This window comes from Antechinus flavipes, chromosome 2, assembly GCF_016432865.1.
Source record: "Antechinus flavipes isolate AdamAnt ecotype Samford, QLD, Australia chromosome 2, AdamAnt_v2, whole genome shotgun sequence".
NCBI classification, from domain to species: domain Eukaryota; kingdom Metazoa; phylum Chordata; class Mammalia; order Dasyuromorphia; family Dasyuridae; genus Antechinus; species Antechinus flavipes.
Window position 1 is genome coordinate 207,657,550 of NC_067399.1, and position 25,429 is coordinate 207,682,978.

General features: G+C 33.6%; 1 protein-coding gene across 1 annotated transcript; it reads right to left on the reverse strand.

Annotated features, from left to right (window-relative positions):
* Window positions 1–725: 725 nt before the first annotated feature.
* On the reverse strand, window positions 726–25,429 carry NLRC4 (NLR family CARD domain containing 4). The gene is given in 5 exon segments (XM_051973589.1): window positions 726–975; window positions 5,610–5,634; window positions 6,236–6,357; window positions 21,117–21,248; window positions 25,284–25,429. Coding segments are annotated over 5 exon segments (675 nt in total).

Genomic DNA, 25,429 nt, shown 5'->3' on the forward strand with positions numbered 1-25,429 from the left:
TCTTTTCATTTCAGTGTAATTTATGCATTAGATATTTTTAAGTGTCTTAACACATGTGCACATTGTGCTAAATATTGAAGCTAATACAAAGAAGTCAGATGAGCCAATTCACATTAATACGACTAACATTGTTATGCACTTAATACATATAATTCATTGCTAGTTGCTGGAATCATAAAGACAAAAAAAAAAAAACATGGAGTTTGTCTTCTGATAAAAAAAGATAATAGATAGAAATAATAGCTGCACTGCTTCTGTTTCATGACTACTACCTGGTCTCTGTTGACTGACTTCATATTTGATTTAGCTTCAACCAGTAAATATGAGATGCTTAAATGGGGAGTGAGCATTCCAGAGCTCAAAGTAGAAAGGGGAAAAAATGAATTTTTCATTTTCTATAAACGTTAGAGGTGACTATAGAGATCATACACATACTTAGCAGTATTTTAGTAATTAACTTTTTTTGTAAGCGACTTGCCTAGGGTCACACAGCCAGGAAATGTTAAGTGTCTGAGACTGCATTTGAACTCGGTCCTGATTTCAGGGTTGATGCCCTATCCACTGCTCCACCTAGGTGCCCTAGTACTTAACTTACTTAAGCAGTTGTGTGTTTAGACTTTTAAAACAGTTACTAATTTAAATTATTACATTTAACAACATTGACACATTGATTTAACATCATTATCACCATCAAATTGTCAGATAACCAAGCTGATTTCTTACTATTATAATAGCTTGTATAATAAATGATCAAATTTTCTAACCAACTGTGGGTAAAAAAGCACTTCTTCTGAAGTAAAAAAAAAAAAAAAAGCCAATTTCTTGAGATTGACTAATATCCCCATAAAAGCTAACTATCCATTATTGCTCATACAATTCTCTGCCAAATCCAACTGCTGGAAGTTTTTCAGAAGTTTCTTCTCAAAGAATGCTCCTAATAATAGAAATGATGATAGTGTTTGGTTTAAAGTACACCTCAGTCACTTCAAAGACATGTTTTCTGAATTTTTTTTGTTGCACATAAAACTAATTGAAAGAATCATTGATCATTGTTTGTAAATGTCACATTTAGACCAGCATTGCGTATCAGAACACAATGTGATTATTATATCTTGGAGGTAATGGGACACCACATGATTTTATTGGTTAAAAGGTGACATAGTCTTATCAGATTTGTGCTTTAGGAAGATTACTTTGATAGCTAAATATAGAATAGACTTGAGTGAGAAAAGACTTGAAATAGGGACACTAATCATCAGCCTGTTGCAGTATTGCAGATATGAGGTGATAAGGGCCAGGACTAGAGATGGCAATCTCAAAGTTGAGAAGAAAAAGTATATAAGAGATGTTGCCATGGCAGAAATAACAAGATTCAGGAACTCGCTGGATATGATGGAGTAGGAGGGATGAGAGTGAGAAGTCAAACTGGATGACTGGGAGGATGGTTATACCCTCAATCATAATAGAGAAATTAGGAAGAGGTGAAAGCATGTAGAGTAAGGGGAGATAATTCCATTTAGGGCATGTTGGGTTTAATATGCCTGTAGGTTGTCCAGTTTGAGATGCCCAGTAGGCAGTTTGAAATGTAAGATTGTGGAAAGGAGTTCAAGGGAGATCTGAGAATCTTCTGCATAGAAATAATTGAATTCATGGGAGCGGATGAGATTATGAAGTGAAAGACTAGAAAGAGAAGAGGGCCTAGGAAAGAATCATGGGAACACTCATTATTGGTGAGCATTAGCAGGATTAAGATTCAGCAAAGGAGATTGAAAAGGAATCAGATAGGTGGAAGAAGAATTTTAAGAGAATATTGTCATGAAAACCTAAAAAGAAGAAAATATCAGTGTCAAAAAACTAACATTGAATTGCCAATAAAATAAAAATGCCAAAATAAAATATGATACCCAAATTATGGATTTAGTTGATGCTGTATCAGTGAAACTATTAAAGGGGTACTTTATGGAGCTAGATAAAATAATAATTATAGTGCGAATAAAGGGAAAGAAATGATGTACAATATTGCTGGAAAGATTGTGAAAAGCTTTAACTTCCCCAAAGAATACCCTATAGCTCATTTTAGAGGATTTAGAATTGCACCCTGGACTTTATCTACTATGTCCCTACACAGGGTACCTTTGTCTCACCCTATAGTCTGCAGCTCTTTTCATATTTTTATGTGCTGTCTTTCCAGTTAGAACATAAGCTCCTTGAGAGCAGGGACTAATCTTCCTACTTGCATTTAAATCCCTAGCTGTTAGCACAGCACCTGGTGCATAGTGAGTGCTTAATAAATAATTCCAGAGAACATCTGGAATTTATTATAATTTGTGATATACACCCACCATCTCTGAACTCAACAGACTTGTTTTCATTGAGAGAGAAAAAGTATTTTATACCTTCTTTTTACAACTAAAGGCTATCATTATGTTTTAATCCTATGTGACATCCTGGGAGCTATTGCCTGTGAACAAAAAACAGGGACATCTTTTATATTTCCCTTGTAGGGAAACCATTTACAATCTGCTCATAAGTAATGAGCTGTGGTTCTGGATCAAAACCACCTAACAGGAACACACAACAAAAGAGAAAACTCCCTAGGTTTCCAAGTTATTACTTTAGATTGGTCTAGGAATCAAATGACAAAACAGAATAACAATACTTGACAAACAAGGTAGGCTGGAAATAGACCTCTGCTTTTAAGGCAAACAGGCCACCTGATTCCTATTTGGCAACCTACTGAAGAAGATGAAGTATAACCAGACTGAAGTGCTTTTTGAGACCTCTTGGTCATCTTGTTGTGATTGTATAGGCACAAAAATATGAGAAGCAAAAAACTTTTGTAAACAGTTTTTATATGCAATCATAGCACAATCACCTAATGGCAATTTCTAATATTTGTATAGCACCGACTGTATATCAGACACAATGCTTAGTGCTTTCCATATATTATCATTTGATCCTCACAACAACCCTGGGAAATAGGTGCTATTATTATCCCCATATTACAGATGAAGAAATTGAGGCAAGCAAAAGATTGACTTGCTTATGAACACACAGTTAATCTGTGATGGAGGCCATTTCAACTTGGGTCTTCCTAGTTTCAGACCTAGTGCTCGGTACTGTACCTTAAAATGTGTAGATAAAATAACATCCTATTGTTTACAGTTAGTTGATTTAAAATAAGTCATCAATCCAAGGCAATAAGCACAATTTGTCAGGTGTTGTTCTCAAATCATCAGAATCAAATGAGGAGTAAAGCAGGGAAATCTATGCTGGCCAATTATTTGGCAGACATGTCATGTTTACTTTTATGTGGGGGAGGGACTTTGGATCGATCTAGAGGGTAGAACATTTTTTAGGGGATAGGGCTGGATCATGGCAATGAATGGCTAACTAAATTATATAGTAAATTATATTATCTGTTTCATCATGGAATTTGATGGCTATTTGGCCTGAAAGATCTAGGAAGAGCCAATCTAAATGAGACAGCCACATCCAAGCCTTGACTAACCAGTAGGAAAACAGTAAGGCTAGAGAAAAGGAAGGCACTGAGAGGGTACAGCTGCTCCAAGCAATAATAACCACTTGCAAATAGTTTACTGATTAACTGTAAAAAAGCCATGGTATAGCAATGTCCCATGACTGTTTATAGGTGAATTCTGTTGAATATAAGATAAAAATAATAAAACATAAATACAAGGAAATAACTGTGTGACTAAGGAGGAAGAAAGACAAATCAAAAAAATTTCCTGGGGTATAAAAAGGAACATTGCTGCTTTGATAATTTTTGAACAAGTCAATTAGAAAGTATATTACATTTATGCTGCCTTTATTGATGAATGAAGATGTTTTATTCCTTTTCATGCTTTTTTGGCTTATGAATTGCAAGTTTATAAAATAGATCCAAATATAATGGAAATGCTAAAAACAATTCTCCAGTAAGTTGCTAAAGTAATCAATATCTACATGACATTCACTATTTAACATACAACCAACACAGTAAAATAATGGTATAAAATCTGGCATATTTTAAGGAGACAGCTTAAGACCATTAAGGAGACAGAACAGCCTAATTCTTAAACCTATCATCTCTTTTAAATTAAATCAATAAACATTTATTAAGCATTTAACTTAACGAGATCTGTGCTAGGCACAAACAAACACAAACACAGGACCTTAGAATCTGTTCTGCAAAATCATCACTGATTTTTTTCAATTTCTCAGCATTCAACTTCTTTTTAATGAGATTTTTCCCTTTTCATTGATTTTAGTCATTATGTATAATATTTGGTTCTATCAGCCAATCTGCAAATCTTTATTAAGTGCTTACAATGTTCTAGGTAGTATGCTAAGACTGGGGAAACAGAAAAACAAAATAAGGCTCTCTGCTTATAATCTATGGCAAAGCTTCTTAAATGTTTTTACTATAGTCTAGCCCTCCAACAGTCTGAGGGACAGTGAACTGGCCCCCTATTTAAAAAGTTTGAGGACCCCTTGGTGTACATAATTACTGTTGTCTCTTCTAATAGAACAAGACTTTTTGAATTTTTTCCACTCGGGACCTCTTTTCATCTGAGAAAATTTTTACCTGACTCCAGGGATATTGATATATAAAATAGGTATGCAAATCAAACATTTACTGGTAATAAATTATAATTTTACAATCCCCACATCGCTACACAATCCTAATACACTAATCCTGGATACAACTGTCAAAAATTTTTAACAGACTCCAAGTTAAAAAGACTGGTGTTACAAGTATATTTTTCAGGGCAACTAGGTGGTTCAGTGGATAGAGCACCCTGAAATTAGGAGGACCTGAATTCAAATCTGGTCTCAGACATTTAACACCTCCTAGCTATGTGATGCTGCGCAAATCACTTAACCTCAGTTGCCTCAGCAAAAAACAAAACAAAACAAAACAAAAATAAGTATACTTTTCCTACTTTTTAGGTAAGGAAATTAAGGCTTAAGAAAAGCTCCGTAAAAGTAAGAGGTAGGATATGAACCCAGTTCTTCCCTTCAAGTCCAGTCCTCTGCATTTGGGGAAAGATAGTGAAAACTGCCTACTTCACAATTTTGTCTGGACCTGGCCTTATTCTCTCATCTTCATTTCATACAGTTGTCCCTCTAGCACTTAAAAGATTTGGATCTCAACATCTGCAAGATTTCACGCATTTAACCCAAGTGTGGTGAGCTGTAGCAGTGCTTCTAGTTGCTCTAGCATTCTTGTCAAGCACAGATGCACATTATGTCTCCAGAGAAACACCAGTGGCATCAGCTATTTCAGGACATCTGTCAACTGAAAACATCAAAAAGTGTTTCAGGGCAAGTTGACTCCAACATCAAGACAACTCATTATGAAATAAGGAATAAATGAATTTTTTGTGTAATATCTACTTTGTTCATCCTTGGGACATCTGTCAGGAAGAATACTGGAGGCCTTGGATGTTGCAAATAACTCTGTCTCATCTTTCCCTGCTCTTTGAGCCCTGCTCTTTCTGAAGACCTAGATAAATTATCCATGGTATAATAACAAAAAGGGATTTTCTGATAAAACAAGAGACACCTGTTCTCTGTATTCAGTGTAACTTAGAAATAGGCCAAACTGGTTCATTTCTGATATGTAGAAAGCTATGAGATGAACAAAAGAGATCACAGATGTTTCCTATAATTGGGTTGCTACTCAAGGGTCAAGATCATATCTGCTTTTGCCAGCCTAGTGTAAACACAGATACTCATTTTCAGCTGTCATTTTTCTTACCAGGTTCATGTGAAGTCTCAAATAAATCAAGTTGTCTTAGCTTTGGCAAATTGTGAAAATTCTGAGCCAGGAAAAAAAAAAGTAATTTCAATTATCAGTTACCATAAAATGCTTGAGTAAAGTAAAAGGGATAATCTATTGAATACCTGATTTGCTGAACTGTAGTAAACTCTTATAGATCCTTTTCAATTCTGACTTTATGACACTGGCACTAAGAGCCTATAAGCTTCACACAAACTGAAATGTTCTACCATTGTCTATCTTTTAAAATCTTAATTCTCAGGGAAAATCCATGGACATTAAAAGGATTATTAATGGATTTATCTATAATCTTTTCTAGTTTTATCTTCCATCTTTAATTAGGAACAAAGACAAACTTACCCAACATAAGCATTTTGTTGATACATATTAGGTCCTGATTTATTATCCTACACGGATTTTTACCTAGTGAAACAGAAGGCAACAGTTAACCTAAAATTTTCACATTGTTGGTCATCCAATAACAAGAAACAAATTGGATTTCTTCAAGGTCACAACACTTGGATGACACCAACTTGATTATATAACCCATTCCTATCTCAGCTGATGGACAAATGGGTCAAAAAAAGAAAATGCAATTTCTTTGAACTCACTAAACCTTCAGCTATCAGCAGATTGAAAAAGAAACAAGCATGTAAAAATTTTAGAGTTAGTTATACTTTATTCAGCTTGGATTTACAGATGAGTAATTGATAAGCTAATAAAAACTGATTGAAAATCTAGAAAATAGTTTGTTGGAAAGTGAATTTGGATTGGCATCTTATACCACATATGCTCTAAGTGACTCAAGTCATACCTAAAATATTTAGAGTAGAAGAGGAAGAAATCATAACCTGAAAGAAGTAGAGAAGATTACAAAAGATAAAATAGATAATTTATATAAAAATTTGAAAGCTACACAAAATTAATTGAGCTAAAATAAGAAGAAAAACTATACACTGGAAGGGAAAATTCTAGACTCAAATAGTCCTGATAAGTTTATAAGAAATTGACACAAATATATGCTTAGACAAATGATCAAAGGATATAAGCAAGCACCTTTCAAAAGAAGCAATGTAAGTCATTGATAACTATGTTTCAAAAAGAATTGCAAACTAAAACAACTCTGAGAAATATCATTCATCAAATTGGCAAAAATGGTAAAAGGTCAACATACTAAGTGTTGAGGAGTGGAGTTGTGAAAAGATAGGCATAGTAATATGCTTTTGGGTAAGCTGTAATTTGGCTCAACCATTCTGGAAAACAATCTGGAATTTATGTGAAAAATGTGACTGAACTCTAGATATCCTTGATCTAACAACTTTTTCTAGGCATATATCTGAAAGAAATCAAGGAAAGAAAGAACCTATGTATGCCAAACGAGTCATGGTAGCAGTTTTTATAGTTGGGGAAAAAATGAACACAATAGGTCCTTAGGAAAGACAAATATAAAAAGGTCAGAGAAAACATGACAAAATTTGTATAAACTTACACAAAGTGAAGAAGACTTTAAGCCAAAATAGCCACTAGAATGGAGGCAGATATTAGTCCCCCCATATACACCAATAAAAATCTAAAAATCATTGCCAGGCAAAATAATGATCATGAAATCCAAAGAGAAACAATAAGTGACAACTATTCTAGAACTGCAGTAAAATCATCCAGTTGCCCACAGGCAATGGGAAAGGTGGCCTTTAGCAAACCAGCACCAGCGCAGGCAGAGAAGCTAGCAGCCTCCTGACATGGCCAGAGATGAGCCAGAAATACTTGTAGTCTGCAAGACTCCTTGTCTAGAGCCAGCAAGACTGGAATACCATCCTGAGAAAACCATACAGAGAATGGAAATCCACAGCAAGAGTCTGGAAAGCCATTAGCATAATAAGAGCAGCAGAACTCAGACAGGGAGACCCCAGGATCTTGAGGTTTCCTAGCATTTTGCCACTAACTACCACAGTGAGCCTTGGAGATCCAGCACTCTGAAGCTCAAAAATATAGGAATACTTAACATACACTGAATGAGAATTAGAGCTCAATTTAAGAGCCCAAGTGATCCAAATTGAGATCAAGCTAGATTGACCACCACACCCAAAAGTGCAGTGAGAGGCAAGGCCTGGTTCTGGCACAGAGCCCACAGATAACATTTTTTTTTCCTTTGATACACACACACACACACACACACACATCAAAGGAAAAATGAGATTTTCCACAAAGGCTATAGGAATGCCTTTTTTAAAAAATGAAGCAAGAGATTAAAAAAAATTGAAAGAATTGGGAAAATAAACATCTTAAAACAGAAATTTGTCTTATTATATAAGTTACCTGACAATTAGAATAGCCTAAACAAATCAGTGAATCCCAAGACAAGAAATACCAGAACAAAATTTGAAAATGGAGGAAAATAAGATATATACAATACAATACAATATTTCAGAAGCCAAAGATTAGGATTTAAAACATCGCCCAGCATAATTTACTCTCTAAAAAGTAATCCTACAAATGGAAAAATACGGAATAATTTTATTGAAAAGTTCAAATGGTTAGAGAATTGTCAAGCATTATTGGTGAAAAGATCAGCACTGAGTAGAAACATGGAAGTGCAAGCAGGAGAATCAAAAGAAATCTAAAAATAAATCTGAGTAAGAGAAGACTAAGCGATGTTGCAGCAGAAGAAAAAGAAACAACTATTTCTTTAGAACCTTAAATGTCTTCAAAAGGTTTTGAGGGACTTAAATAAAAAAAAAAACAGAGCTGTAGGTGTGGGGTAGTTCTGTTGTATTTGAAAAGGAGGAGGATAAAAGAAATACTCTGATGTAGAAAGGATAGTGGAGCTTCATTATTTAACTGATGAATGTGAGAGGTAAAATACATAAGTATGAAGGAAGGAGGAGAATGTAAGATGAGACCTGAGCACCAGATGAAACTGATTCTTAATCTGTACCAGACAAATGAGGTCATCTACACAAACAGTTTGCTATAAAACTACTTCAAATCTATATAGTAAATATTAGGGAGTGAGAGTGGAGGGGCAGAATTTAAGAAGGTAGATAATAACAGAAAATAAAAGCAAAACAAACTTCCTGGTCTTGAAGGGAAGAGTAAAAGGGAAAAAATATAAAGCAAAGTATTAGAATTTAAAAGAGTGCCCATCAATCAGGAAATGACCGACCACATTGTAGTATACAAATAGAATATTACTTTTATCATAAGAAATGACAGAAATGAATCATAGAAAAACAGCATTGAGTGAAGTGAAAAACAAGATAACATTTTATACATTGGCATTTATACTTTGACAATAGTGTTGAAAAGAAAAACAATTGTGAAATACTCATGAACTGTGATAAAAGCAGTGTCCAGTGATGTTTCCTATGGACCTATGTTTAAGAATCTCTCTTGGCAGAGAGATAAAGAACTCGCAGTACAAAAATAAATAAATGGACTTTTGAACAAGAACGCTTATGTGGATTTATTTTGATTATTTTTTTAAGTGTTTCTTTGGTTTTTTGTTTTTTAATTGAGTTATAGGGAATCTTAGTAGGAATGCTAGTGAGTCTTGGGCATGCCTTTATGTAAATTTGAGAATTTTGGAATGTGCCCCCAATTATCTAATAGATGTCAGGAAACATTAGAAAGATTGGCCATCTTCCTAGTGCCTTAATTAATGAAAATCCTTTGTTATAGGCCTGTGTTTACCCCAGAAACCTGGCCTATTCTCAAAGCAAACAATCCTCCTAAAGGAATAAACCAATGTTCTCTTTGGTGGAACTCTTATGATAGAACATCCTTGTACCTGAGGGGAGCTGTTCGGTTTCAAGAGACACATATCAAATGAAAATATTTAGCTTTGTGCCTTCTTTGTTCTCAGCCTATAAAAAAACCCCTTAATGGAAAGGGATTTTGAGAACTCAGGAAGTTTGGTACCACTTGCCTAACAAAGCTTTCCACTTGAGACCTTGGATAGCTGTGACCCAGATTCTTTCAGCTATTAGAATTTAGATGTCCGTACTTCCTCAGTGGTGATGCGTATATTGTATGTTTCTTATATTGTCTTGATCACTGTGTTTATTAATTGTACATTACTTTTATTCTATAAGTTTCTTCTTTTCTTATATGTTGTTTAAATCAAGGTTCTGAGCAGTAATAAACTTCTACTTTTTAAGACTGCCTGTCGAATGTGAATTCTGAACCTAGATTAATCCTACAGAGATGGAGAAGGGAGGTTAACAATACTGGTGTTAAATAAAATAAGAGGACAATTGAAAAATTTTAGATAGTACAGAAGAACCCAGATCCCCAAAAATGCCCAAGCAAAGTTCTAAAAATGTGACCATTTTTTGGTCTGATTTTATAAGAGAAACAGTGATGAATTTTTCTACTCAGTCCAGAATCATTGAAAAGTTTTCCAGAATCTTGCAGAAACCAAAGCAGCCCTGGACAGAAGCAGTTGAGGGAGTGATCTGAAGACCTTCAGCAAAAGAGGGAGAAAGACCCCAGGAAGATCTTAGTGTAACAATGAGAAGTCATTTAGAAAGATTCCTTCCATCTCCCAAGAATTCTGAGACTGTAGGAGAAAATGGGCTCTGTAGGAGGAAAATCCAGTAACCCTTAGCCAAAGCAGAAGAAAGGCTCCAAGCAGCATTTAGGTAATATAAATCTGATCTCTAGCAGGAGCCAAGACTAAACAATTCTAAGAAAGAACCCCTCATACCATCAGGAATACAGGAGCAAAATTTAAGCCCAATACAAGCCCTTAACCCAGATATTTTAGTTGCTGATGTGAGCAAACCAAAGGAAAAACCAAAAGCTCTGAAGAATTATTGTGGAATGAGAGATACATAGGGGGTAATTCTGAAGAGCAGAGTAACTCCAAAAGAGTAACAAGTCAAAGATATGCTTAATAAAAAATACCCTTCCTAGCTATAAGAAATGTAAGAGTTCTTTCAAGAAATAAAACAAGAGTCAAAAATTGGAATAGAAAAAATGGAATGGTAAAAAGGGAGAAAAAACAGCTAGGAGAATTGATACCTTAAGGCAGATCGTGAGAAATCTTACTCAAAAATTGAATGCCCTGAAAATTAAAATGAAGAAAATAAAAACAAAAATAATTATTGAAATAAGACTTTCTAAAAAGTCAAAAGATTGAAAAAGCAGATAAAAATATAAGGAATATGATATTAAAAACTATTGACCCAGAAAACAAGATCAAGGAGAGAGAATCTAAGAATCACAAGACTTATCTAAAAGTTATGCCCAAACAATCCAACAAACCTTGGATACAAAATTTCAAGAAAACATGAGAAAACTGCTCAAATCTCTTAGAATCAGAGAACAAAGTGAAAATAGAAAGATCATTTAAATGGAAGAAACAAAAACTCCCAGATCTATTTCATAGCCAAAATCCAGAATTTATGTACTAAAGGAAAAAATTGTTACAAGCAGTCAAAAGAAAGAATTCAAATGCCAAAGAATCATACTCTAGTTCAAAAAGACTTGATAGATGCCAATATAAAGAAAAAGATCTTTTTTTTACTGGTAAGCTTATTTTTAATATTATTTTCCACCAGTTATATGTCAAAAAAAATTTTGGCATTTATTTTTTATTAAAGCACATTTTTTATTAAATAAGTTTTATTAAAACATATGCATGGGTAATTTTTCAACATTGACCTTTGCAAAGCCTTCTGTTCCAAATTATTCCCTTTACCCCCCCACCTCCCCTAGATGGCAGATAGTTCAATACATGTTAAATATGTTAAAATATGTTAAAATAAATATGTTAAAATATAAAACAAATCATATATATATATGCAATTATCTTGCTACACAAGAAAAATCGGATCAAGAAGGGGAAAAAAAACTTGGGAAAGAAAACAAAATGCAAGTGAACAACAGCAGAAAGAGTGAGAATATTATGTTGTGGTTTACACTCAGCTCCCACAGTCCTCTCTTTGGATGTAGATGTCTGTCTTCATCACTGAACAATTGGAATTGTTTTAAATCAATTCATTGTTGAAGAGATCAGCATTCATTTTTGCATGATTTTGAGTTCCAGATTTTTCTCTTTCCCTTCCTGGTAGGCAATTTGATATAGTTTATACATGTGCTATCATATAAAACGTATTTCTGTATTAGTCATAGTTGTGAAAGAGGAAGAAGATAAAAAGGGGGAAAATGAAAAAGAATAATGTGAAAAAATATGGTTTGAGCTTCATTGAATCCATTAATTTTTTATTTGATTATTGATAGTATTTTCCTCTGTGAGTCTTTTGTACTTGCCTTGGATCATTGCATTGCTGAGGAGAGCTGAATCAGTCATTGCAATGATCAATACCATGTACAATGTTTTCCTTCCATTTATTTCACTTTGCATAATTCATACAAGTCTTCCCCAGGTTTTTATGAAATCTTCTGTTCATCATTTCTTATTGCACAGTAATATTCCATTACATTCATATACCATAACTTATTCCTCCATTCCCTAATTAATGGGCATCCCCTCAATTTCCAATATTTTGCCACCACAAAAGGGGCTACTGCAAATGTCTTGCACAGATGAGTCCTTCACACACACACACACACAATTTTATCATCTCTTTGGGAAAGAAAAAGAGATCGTGAAATAAGATATTTTAAAGGGCAAGAGATAAAAGACTTACAACAAAGAATATAAACTAAATAACAAAATCAAATTTAATCCTCCATAAGGGGAAAAATGTCTTTAGAAAATTCAGATTTCCAAGCATTTCTGATGAAAAAACTACAACAGAATAAACATTTTGAAGCAGAAATTTGGTAGTCGAGAAATATTTAAAGGAACATAACATTTGCTCATTTTGGAAGGAACTATGTGGGGATGAATTATTTACTTGATGGATACAAAATGTCTTCTCAAAACCCTACTATCTACCTATGGTCATAAAGGTCAACAATACAGAGAGAATCCCTTGAGGTGGTTGTTTTGTCTTGATGGTATTAGGAAAAAAGCAGAAATGGGTGGAGCGAGAAATATTGAAGAAGAAAGGAAGAGGAGAAAAATCATTACCATATAATAAGGGTTCAGAAGATGGAGTCTTTCAATAAATTTTTATTAAGTACCTACTATGTACCAGGTACTGGATTAAGAATTGAGGACACAAAGGGAACATTTTACAGGTGAGAAAACTGAAGCAAATAGAGAGTAAATAACCATGTCTGAGAGTGGATTTTTTTTTAATTTTTATTTAATAATTACTTTATATTGACACTCGGAGAGTGGATTTTGAACTTGTGTTCCTGACACCAAGCCAAGCACTCTCTTTACAACACCTATTCATTTAAGATGAATAAAAATAAATAATTCTAAGAAAAGCTAAATAGAGTAACTTTTTCTTCAAATTACTATTTCTGGCATGAAACCTCACCAAAAATATTTAGAAAATGATGCAGTAGAACTTTGAAGGCCAGTTTCTAGAAGACTCAGATTTCTAGAACAGGCCTCTGAAATGTTGACCAGATACCAGGAGATACCTCTGCAAAGGGGAGAGAGATGAAATGCTATGTTCCATGTATTTTAAATAGATCAATTTGACTGGGGTACTCATAAATGTGTGACTGTGAGTTAAACCTGGAAAGGCTGTCTTGAGCCAAATTGGGAAGGGTTTTAAATGCCAGTGAGAGGAATTTGGATTTTATCTACAGTCAGTAGAGAAGCATTGTATATTTTTAAGCAGAAAGTTGAATGGAGCCAAGTAAGGATTTCTCAAAAAGAATCTGAGATGGATTAGGTCAAACCACAGGCCTGCACACCTATCATGTGATTCTCAGAGGTCTGTAGTGTAGAAAAGGTCAGAATAGGTCTAAGTTTCAGAAAGTGACGTGACCCACAGGAAGTAGACAACATTGCTAACCATCGGTCGATAAAAAGGCTTGGGTCTTTTGCTATTTAACCAAATTCACCATTTGGGCCAGGCACAATACTGGGAGATGGGAGCTGAGAGGCTCTCTGTCTGCTCAGGTGTGCTTGGGCCTCTCCTTGCAAGGACCAAATAAATGCATCCTGTTTGTATCTGAAGATGCCTCTGAGTAATCAGTTTGGGTAAATGAAGTGGATTTTCACGGTAATAATAACCTTTACTTATTAAGAAAGCAAGGAAATATATGATATATTTCAGGTGATTAAAAATTACCTATCATTTGTGGACAGAAGAAAAGTTCATGACGAAATAAAGGATAAAAAGAATCAAAGAAGATAAAATGTATTTCTCATGTAAAATTAAGATCAAAAACTTTTTGCCCAAATATGATAAAGCTAAGAATCAATTCACTGCAAAAAGTTTTCTCTGATAAAAGTCTTTTTTTCTAAAATGTATAAGGAATTGATTCAAATTTATAGGATAATGAGCCCTCCCCATTAGCCTTTGATTTCCTCAAGTGCAGTCTTTGTATCCCTAACACTTTCTTTGTATCCCTAATACTTCACATAATACTTGACACATAATAGGTTAATTAATGCTAGTTAGTTGATTGAGCAATTTCCAGTTGATAAATAGCTTGAGGATATAAATTAGCAGTTCTAAGGCAGAATCCAAGACTATCTTTAAAAATGAAAAATCATTCAAATCATCAATAATGAAATGAAAATTAAAACAATGCTAAGATTCTGCCTCATACCCATCAGAATGTCAAATAGCAAAAATGGGAAATAATAAATATTGGAAGGCCTCTGAGAAAACAAGCTCCTTTATGTACTTGTAGTAGATAAACTCTTTCAGGGAAATAATATGAAATCATATCCAAAATAGTTACCAAACAATGCATACCATTTGAACTAGCAATACTACTGACAAGTCTATTCCTGAAGGAGATAAGAGAAGAAAAGGTCTTATCTGTACGAAAATATTTATAATAGCTCTTTTTGTGTGGTCAAAAAAACCCAACATCTGGATACTAAAGGGATACTTATCAATTGAAAAATGGCTGAATAAATTATGATATATGAATAACTATTGTGCTATAAGAAATGGGAAATAGATGATTTCAAGGACATAATCACTTGTATGAACTGACTTGTAATAGAACTTCATGATTACAAAAATGAACAATTTTGAGGACTTTTATAAAACTGATGAACAGTGAAATGAGTGGAACCAAAAGAGCAATTTAGACATCAAGAAAATTACTATAAAAACAGTTTTGAAAGCTACAAGAATTGTGGCCAGTAAAATGATAGTCCATGATTCCAGAGAGGACCAATGACGAAATGTGTTAGATTTCTCCTATAGAGAGACTTTGATTTTAGGGTACAGAATGAGACATAAATAGATAATCTATAGATACATTTTGCTTTTAGCCAATGAGGAAATTTGTTTTAATTGATTATGCATATTTATTAAAAGGAATTGTATTTTTCTAAGGGAGACACAATTGATTTTTTAAAAAATTATTTTAAAATAGAGAGATGGGGGACCCTATAAGTGTAGAATATTGCATGCACTTTCATATCCAATCACTGTACTAATAGTTTTGTTTGTTTTACTTTTTTAATGAGAGAGATCTCAATGGGTAAGAGTAATCTAGAAAAATTGTAATGTAAAAAAAAATCAATAAAAGAAAAAAAATTTAAACATTACATACATATTTCCAACACTACACAGTTAACTCTCTACTATATAAATAAAGTTGATCTATTCAGAATGACTCATATACTAATGGTTCTCTTTGATTTATGATCTGCTCCAGAAAAATCCACATGTAAGATTATTTTTCATGGTCCCAACAAAGTTAAATAGTCAAGTCAATAGGCTTCTGAGAGTTCACTTACATTTAAGCCAACAAACATATAACAAATGTCAATAAAACAAGGGTTCTTAACCTGGGGCCAATGAATTTCATTTTTTAAATATTGTGATACATGTATTTCAATATTATTACTTTTCTTGTTAATTCCATGCCTTTTATACATTTAAAAACAGTATTCTGAAAAGGCTTCACCAGACTTTCAAAAAGGTTCATGAAACAAAAAAATTTAAGACCCTCTGGTCTATATGATGCAAACTACTGAGAATTCTACTCTTCTTTTACTTTGGCATTGTGGCCTATTGCCAGAATCCTCCTGCTTGAACACTGGTGCTACCTAGTGAAAACTGCACTGGATATAACTTTCCTTTATAAAAGTTCCTACTAATAAGCATGGAAAAGATAAGATTAACTTCCATGCCTACATAATATTTAATAGATAGCTGATTTACTAATATTATTAAAATATAAGTTTTAAAATATATAATTTCATACTATGTGTAACACAATCTCTGACTAGTTTCATTAAGTTAAAAAAAAAATGTCACGTATGAGCCTAGTGTATCTGTTGTCCAAAATCAACCTAAAATATAGAAAATTTAGTTACCACATCAAATGTTAGGCCACTTGTAATGGATTTTTTCAGCTGCTGCAATTCACAAAATCCTTACAGGGTAAACTAGAGCTGTCCATAAAGCCAGAACTTCAGTATCCTTGACTTGTGCTAATTGTCTAGACCTTCATTTAAAGCCTCAATGAGAACATATATTATGCCTGGATCTTTATAATAAGGAATGTGTTCCTAGGCCCCTAGCCTAGTGGAGGTTAGTCCCAAACCTAAGAGTCTGTTAAGTAGCAGGACATTGTCTCAAATTTCAGTGATATGTAGTTACTTGCTTTCTGAGAGCCATTGAGGACTAGATACTTCTCCAACACTGTCTTTTTAGGGTGTCCATGAGATGTTCTAATCCTTGGTTCTTATGTTGAATAGACCCACTTTTGAGGCAGCAATGACACCTGGTAATTTTTAAAGCCCATTTAAAATATTACTTTGGGGCAGTAAAGATCCTACAAGACAAGATGACAAATGTATCAATAGACATGACTCTATAAAATATTCATAATATATCCTTTTTTCATGTTATTCTTGTTAGAAGGGAAATATTTCAAGAAGGAAAATGCTATTAAAAAAAGGACAGTTTTTTTTATGATCACTAGAATTTCCTGGAAAGATATTTTTTGAATTATTTCAAACAAACATTTTCTAATAATAAAGGCAAAGTTGCCATAAATACTCAGTTATGAACAAGAATTGCTTATGGCTGCCAGTTGAAAAGATTAAGAGAGGAAAACATAAGACAAGAGAAATTAATTATTGTGTTGATGAGATGTGCTGAAGTCTTTCAAAATTGTTCATTTTTATAATTTATTAGAGCATAGTTGTTTTCCAGTTTCTTCTCACTTCATTTTGCACCATTTCAATATAAGTTTTTCCCAATTATTTTCCTTGTCTTTATTATTGCTAACACTATTGATATGCTAGCAACATATCAAATAACAGAGTTGATAGTGGAAATTCTTGCTTTATTCCTGGTTTTATTGGATAGAATTCTACTTTATTTCCATTACATATAATGCTGGCTCATGATTTTAAATATGTGCTATTTATATATCTACATGAAATATGCAGAGAAAGAACTGAAACATACCTTTTTTGTTTTTTCTTCATTTTTCTTGTTTTTTTTTGGTAAGAAATGTAGGAAATCTGGGGTTTTTTTTTCTCACATTATTTTTATGGAAATATTTTGCATTATATATCAGATGAAAGTTTGTACATAGTGTTACCTGTCAGATTGGCTAGAATGACAGGGAAAGATAATGCAGAATGTTGGAGGGGATGTGGGAAAACAGGGACACTAATACATTGTTGGTGGAATTGTGAATACATCCAACCATTCTGGAGAGCAATTTGGAACTATGCTCAAAAAGTTATCAAACTGTGCATACCCTTTGATCCAGCAGTGTTTCTACTGGGCTTATATCCCAAAGAGATCTTAAAGAAGGGAAAGGGACCTGTATGTGCACCAATGTTTGTGGCAGCCCTCTTTGTAATGGCCAGAAACTGGAAATTAAGTGGATCCCCATCAATTGGAGAATGGCTAAATAAATTGTGGTATATGAATATTATGGAATATTATTGTTTGGTAAGAAATGACCAGCAGGATGATTTCAGAAAGGCCTGGAGAAACTTACATAAACTGATGCTGAATGAAATGAGCAGGACCAGAAGATCATTATATACTTCAACAACAATAATATATGATGATCAATTCCGATGGACGTGGCCATCTCCAGCAATGAAATGAACCAAATTAGTTCCAATGGCACAGTAATGAATTGAACCAGCTACACCCAGCGAAAAAACTCTGGGAGATGACTATGAACCATTACATAGAATTCCCAATCACTATATTTTTGCCTGCCTGCATTTTGGATTTCCTTCACAGGCTAATAGTACACGATTTCAAGCTCTGATTCTTTTTGTATAGCAAAATAACTGTTTGGACATATATACTTATATTGTATTTAATTTATACTTTAATATATTTAACATGTATTGGTCCACCTGCCATCTGGGGGAGGGGATGGGGGGAAGAAGGGGAAAAATTAGAACAAAAGGTTTGGCAATTGTCAATGCTATAAAATTACCCATGCATATAACTTGTAAATAAAAAACAAACAAACAAAAATAAAACAATATATCAGTGTCCCAGTTTTCCCACAACCCCTCCAACATTTGTCATTATCTTTTCCTATCATCTTAGCCAGTCTGAGATATGTGTAGTGGTATCTCAGAGTTGTCTTAATTTGCATTTCTCCAATCAATAGTGATTTGGAGCATATTTCCATATGTCTATAAGTAGTTTCAGTTTCTTCATCTGAAAATTGTCTGTTCATATCCTTTGACCATTTATCAATTAGAGAATGGCTTGACTTCTTATAAATTTGAGTCAATTCTCTATATATTTTAGAAATGAGACCTTTATCAGAACTTTTGACTGTAAAAATGTTTTCCCAGTTTATTGCTTCCTTTCTAATATTGTCTCATTAGTTTTATTTATATAAAACCTTTTTAATTTAATATAATAAAAATGATCTATTTTGTGATCAATAATGGTTTCTAGTTCTTCTTTGGTTACTAGTTTCTTCCTTCTCCACAGGTCTGAGAGGGAAACTATCCTGTGTTCTTCTAATTTGTTTATAATATCATTCTTGATGTCTAGATCATGAACTCATTTTGACCTTATCTTGGCATACAGTCCTTGGTGTGGGTCTATGCCTACTTTCTGCCATACTAGTTTCCAATTTTCCCAGCAGTTTTTGTCAAATAGTAAATTCTTATCCCCAAAGCTGGGGTCTTTAGATTTGTCAAATACTATATTGCTATAGTAATTGACTATTTTGTTCTTTGAACCTAAACTGTTCCACTGATCAACTTCTCTATTTCTTAGCCAGTACCAAATGGTTTTGATGACCGCTGCTTTATAATATAGTTTTAGATCAGGTACAGCTAGGCCACCTTCATTTGCTTTTCTCTTCATTAATTCCTTTGAAATTCTTGACCTTTTGTTCTTCCAGATAAATTTTGTTGTTATTTTTTCTAGGTCAGTAAAATAGTTTCTTGGGAGTTTGATTGGTATAGCACTAAATAAATAGATTAGTTTAGGGAGTATTGTCATCTTTATTATATTCACTCAATCTATCCAAGAGCACTTGATAATTTTCCAATTGCTTAGATTTGATTTTATTTGTATAGAAAGCATTTTATAGTTTTGCTCATGGCAGATGGATTTCCAAATACTTTATAGTGTCAACAGTTATTTTAAATGGAATTTCTCTTTGTATCTCTTTCTGTTGGATTTTGTTAGTAATATATAAAGATGCTGATGATTTTTGTGGATTTATTTTGTATCCTGCAACTTTGCCAAAGTTGTGGATTATTTCTAATAGTTTTTTAGTTGATTCTCTAGAGGGTAGGTAACATTCTTATACTCATTTTAGAGATGGGGAGACAGAGGCTGAGGGAGATGAAGTGACTGGCCGAAGGTTACACAGCTAGAAGTAAGTAAGGGAGAATTTGAACTTAGGTCTTACTGACTCTAAGTCCAGAACTCCTTACTAAATGTACTAATAAGAATTTATCATCCTGGATCTTCACTTGTAATCACCAAAATGTAAAGTGAAAGATACCTCTACAGGCTGGAGAAAGAAGTATAAACAATAAATCATATTCGAGGCAACACAAATGTTACTTAGGGAGCAGGGAATGAAGCATATCTTTAAATCAGCTATTTAAGTCAGGATAACCCTGAAAGGGTGCTGAAGTAAACTTGAATTGATTCAGAATACCAATTGCTAAATTTTCATTATAAGCCTTTATACCTCAGAAACCAGTAAATCTTCAGATTTGTTTGATTTACTATTTATTTATTGATCTTTTGAAATTGAAAATTTATTACCCACTTTATTTTTAATTATTCATTAATTATTGATTGAGAATTATATCTAATCAGTGTATCAATACTTATGGGCCAGATTTGACTTAACTGTATAAAGCCTTAGTGGTAGTTTTTAAGAGTTTAATTTCCCTGTTCCTATAGGCTAAAGAGAACAAATACAAACAGGGAAGTCAGAAATGTTTGTTGTAAAAGAGTAGAGCAGAATACTTCAAGAGAAGTAAAAATCTGTGAGCTTTTGCTGACCATGGGAGAATGCGAATCAATCTGATCATAGGATATTTGCCCACCATAAAATTTTTCCAGAGGATGTTAGTGAACTCCATGTGCTTTTTCTCTGTTACCCTGAGTTATGAAAATTCCCTTTCTGGGTCAAGATAAACCCACCCTTCATCTAAAAGGATCACACATCATTGTGTGACCAATCATAATCCTGTTTTAGTTTGCATCATCAAGCATAAAAAAGAGTTGTTCTGTCAAAGGGATCCCTGACTGCTAAGGAGCCTTATGTCCCCTTTATCGACAATTGCTGGTCTTGCTAATAAATTCATCCAGCAATGGAAATTTGGGCCTCAGATTCTTTTTTGTCACAGATTTTTATCATGACAATCTATTGTCTGTCCATCACCATTTAGTCTTCTGCTGGCCAATGACGTTATTTTTTTAAAAATTTTTTTACCATTGAGTAGCAGTGGATGGAATAAATAGTAAATGACTTCACTTTTACCCTGTCATTTACCCTGTAGAAGGATCCTCAGAGAGAAACATTTTGAAGACCATGGCTTGATTGAGGTTATTGAGATAATTAGCCATTTTAACCTAGGATGGCTCCATATTGAAGCTCTAAAGCACTAATTCACTTAAGCTTGTTCAAATTCAATATTTGATTCTGCTGTTTATTGCTATATTAAATAGCATTCATTAGAACCCAGAAAAAACCAAAGATGCGATAATAGGGGTAATGAAAACAGGTTATGTTCTGAGTCATTGGTCATCTGAACCAATTAGCATTTGATTAGAACAAGACAAAAGCAAATCAGAGCTTAGTCTGCCCATGCAAATCCAGAGACTTGGGGAAAAGATTATGGGTTTATGTCCTTTTCTTCAAAATCATATGAATGATTTCTCTTGAAGTATTCTTCTCTACTCTTTTACAACAAACATTTCTGACTTCCCTGTTTGTAGCATTTAATACAAAAAAAAAAAAAAAAAAGGGAATCCAGAATTTGCTTGACAACAATTCCCATCCTTGTGATAAAGTTTTGACTATTGAGAGAGAAAAGGAAAGCACTTTCAAGAAAAGTCTATTACCAGAATTTAAAGATCCCTTTGGACTCACTTCATATTACTGTTTCCATCAGATATTTTCATTGCTTAATCCACAGTCCTTTCTCTATTAATTTAAATATATGGCACATCCTTATTCTTACTTCTTTCTTTGGATCCCCATCTTTGCCTTCCTGTTCTAACTGTGCACAGTATTTCATTCACTTGCCTATATATAAATCATACCTAGGTCCCTTTCTCTCCCAACATGACCACTCCTGAGTTTTTGCATCCTTTATTTTTAGATAGACCATCTCCACTTATTTATTTCACCATCCGCATATCCTTTTATGTCATCTTGTTAGGAAGTGAAAATTGTACTACTTGTCATGTGACAAGTGAACTGATGCAAAATTAAGTGAGTATAACTAGGAGATCACTGTACACAATACAGCCATATAGTAATTATAATGAACTGTGAAACACTTAGCTATTTTGATCAATACAATGATCCATGACAACTCCAAAGTACTCATGATGAAAAATGCTATCTCAAGAGAGAGACTTGATGAACTCTGGATACAGATTAAAGCATATTTTTTCACTTTACTTTTCTTGCTTTTTTTTTTTTTGAAACATAGCTAATATAGAAATGTTTTGCATGACTTTATGTATTTAATGGGTATCATATTGCTTGCCTTCTCAAATGGATGAGGGAGGGAAAGAATTTGAAAATGAAAATCAAAAAAAAGTTTGAAAAAGGGCAGCTAAATGGCACAGTGGATAGAGAATAAGCCCTTTAGTCAGCTAGACCTGAGTTCAAATTTGGCTTCAGACACTTAACAATATCTGTATGACCATGGATAAAACACTTAACCCCAGTTACCTTAAAGAAAAAATTTTAAATAAACCAAAAAAACTGTATATGTTGAATTTTTATACTGATTTATATAAACCATAGGAGCTTATAGAATCATAGATTTGGAGGTGGGATGGGCCCTGGAGATCCCTTATTTTATAGATGAGAAAACTGAAATCCAAAGAGAATGAGTGTTTTGCTCAAGTTCACAACGGAATTATTCACAGAACTAGGATTTTTTAAAAATATGTCCTCTGACTTCAAGTCTTTTCTATTGCACCAAAATAGGACATTCTTTTATAATGTGAAATATTTTTGAACAAAATATTCACAACAAAGTGATCTGTTTAATAATGTACTGGTTTATTTTGTCCATAAAATCTCTCTTAATGAATACTTCCACATACCACAATAATTTAATCTGTCCTATGACCTTCTTTTGTAGTCCCTTACTTCAAAAAACATTAGTAGTTTAAGAACATGTATGTTGCCTGCATGAACTAGTGAGCAGTAAATCCTTAATTTGGGGGGGGGGTCAAGCTAAGCCTTATGCTAACTTATTTGAAGTATCTTCAGGTCTGTGAGAAATAATTCTATTGAATTCAAGAGGGGTGAAGTTAAAAGTCTATTTAATTTTGCAACTGCAGCAATGGATGTCCTATAGAATAGGCATATTTAGAATCAATATACATGACTTTTTTATACCTTGTCACCCAAAAAGAAGTCCCTTCCCCGATTCTCCATTGACTGGATACTGTAGAAGTTATAGTCTATCCAAAGTATCTAATTCCCACATTTGATTCCCCACCCATAATTGCATCTCCTCTTGGTGGTCACCTTATTTGGACATAGTTCATTTTCTCCCCTTATTCCCCACTGGTTGAGTACTACAAAGGTTAGAGTCTATTTGGAAAGCCTAATTCCCCCATGTGATTCTCTGTTCCTAATTACATCTTCCCTTCACATGATTATGAGTTTTCACTCCTGATTACATCTTATAACATGTTTTTTATTCTTATTTATAGCTTTCTGCCATAAATTTTTCTTTCCCCTTGTCCCTAACTTTTAGATTTCATTTCTTAGGTTTTAATTTCACTTTTTTCTTATTTAAGTTTCCTTTCTCTAATTTAAGTTTCCTAACTCTTGAGAAACAAAACTCTCATCTACTTTTCATAGGTCTTGTAACAGAATAGGGAGATTAGTGAAAAAATCAGGAAGGGTTCTTTTTCACCAAGCACTTTTACCACACCCCACCCTAACCTGTATTTTGCAGATTTTTTAAAACTAGGAAATATGAAATACTTTAAATTATTTCCTTTAGAATTATTAACAAAAATCTAAGACATTTAGATAAAATATTGGAAAGGAAGAATAAAAACAGTTTAAATAAAACCATAAAATAATTATAGTTTCAAGTCCTATGGTCAGATTAACTGACCAGAAGATTTAGAGCTCCTGGGATCTTAGAAATCATTTCACAATAGGGCTGGGATGATTAAGCAATTGCCCTAAAGTTACTAGATAAGCATCATGGTAAAAAGATTTTTTTTCCCCTTTTGATCTGATTTTTCTTGCACAGCATGATGAATATGGAAATATGTTTAGAAGAATTGCACATATTATTAGATGGCTTGTTCTGAGATGTGGAGTAAGAGAGAAAAATTTGGAACATAACATTTTGCAAAGGTGAATAGTAAAAACTATGTTTGCATACATGTGGAAAAATAAAAGGCTATTAAAAAAAAGAGTAGAGTTGGGATAATGTAGAAGACAATACAGATATAAGAAATGTCTCATTATTCTGAGAAAAGAATCCAAAACAATATTATTAAGGTGTCTTTATACCAATGTACAGTATATGAATAATAAACAAAATGAACTGGGAATTTAACACAAGGGATTAAAAACATTTTTGCAGATATCACTAAGATAATATAATGGGACTCAGAAACAAGTGTACTTTATAAAGACAAATACCTTTGAAAAACTTAAGAACTCATCTTAATACAAGACTAATCACAATTCCAGAGGACCAATAATTAAACATGTTCACCTCTTTTAGATAGAGATGATAGATTCAGCATGCAGAATAAAATGTGTTTTTTGCACATACTCATTGTGGGAGGTTTTTTTTTTTTCCTTATCTACATAAATTAGCTATGCAGGTTTTGCTTTTTTCTTTCTTTCAATAATGGGTAAGGAAAAGCAGATAAGGTAAAGAAGAATGATGTGTTTATTTTTTGCACAGTCAATGTGAGAGTTTATTTTGCTTATCTACATAAATTTGTTAGGATTTTGCTTTATTTTTTTCTTCCAAAAATGGGTAAGGAAGGGCATGGTGGAGAAAATACTGGGTCTGGAATCAGGAAAACTCATTTTGGTTCAGTTTACTCATCTGTAAAATGAACTGGAGAAGAAAATGGCAACCCATTCTAGTATTTTTTGCCAAGAAAACCCCAAATGGGGTCAGACATGACTGAAACAACTGATTGAAGAACTGTTGTGGCACCCTCTAGGCAGAATCCCATATTCTTGCAATTACCCCTTTTTTAGATTAAAAGGCTTTTCTTGAACTGCAATTTCTGAAAGAATGGTGGATAAAGATCTATAAAAGCATTCTAATATACAGGGCAACAACAAAGCAGTAAGAACATAACACACAGGGCAATCCATGAGTCTAATTTTAACTATCATGAAAAGGCATTATCAAACCAATGTTTGATTTTTTTCAGCAGTTTTATCTGGATTCACATTGTAACTGAGCCTGGAGTTTCAATAACTCTACTTTCAATGATAATTCTCTTTTTTCTAATGGGATTAAGGTCTGTTTCTCACTTGACAGGAAGCATTGATACATGAGTTTTAATGATCACAAAAACAGTCTGATTTTCAATTTCCAGTATCTAATTCTAACAAGTAACATTGTAAAAACCTAATGTTTCTTTGGTAACAGTTACAGAGTCTCCCCACATAAATGCATATTTCCCTCCAAGACAGGCTTTGGTATAAAACTGGTATCCAATTCTGATGCCATTTGTCCAAGAACTAGGTCTCAAGGTGTTTTTCCATGTGTCAAACTACCGGCCTAATTCCTGAGCGACAAGAATGTGTCCCATGGAGCCTTGTGCTTTCTAAGGGGCCAAGCTGATGATCCACTGTATAGACAAGCTGCTGCAACCTTCCTGCAGATGAGGATGTTGCAATGAAGGGCATTCCCTGTATATCCCGCAT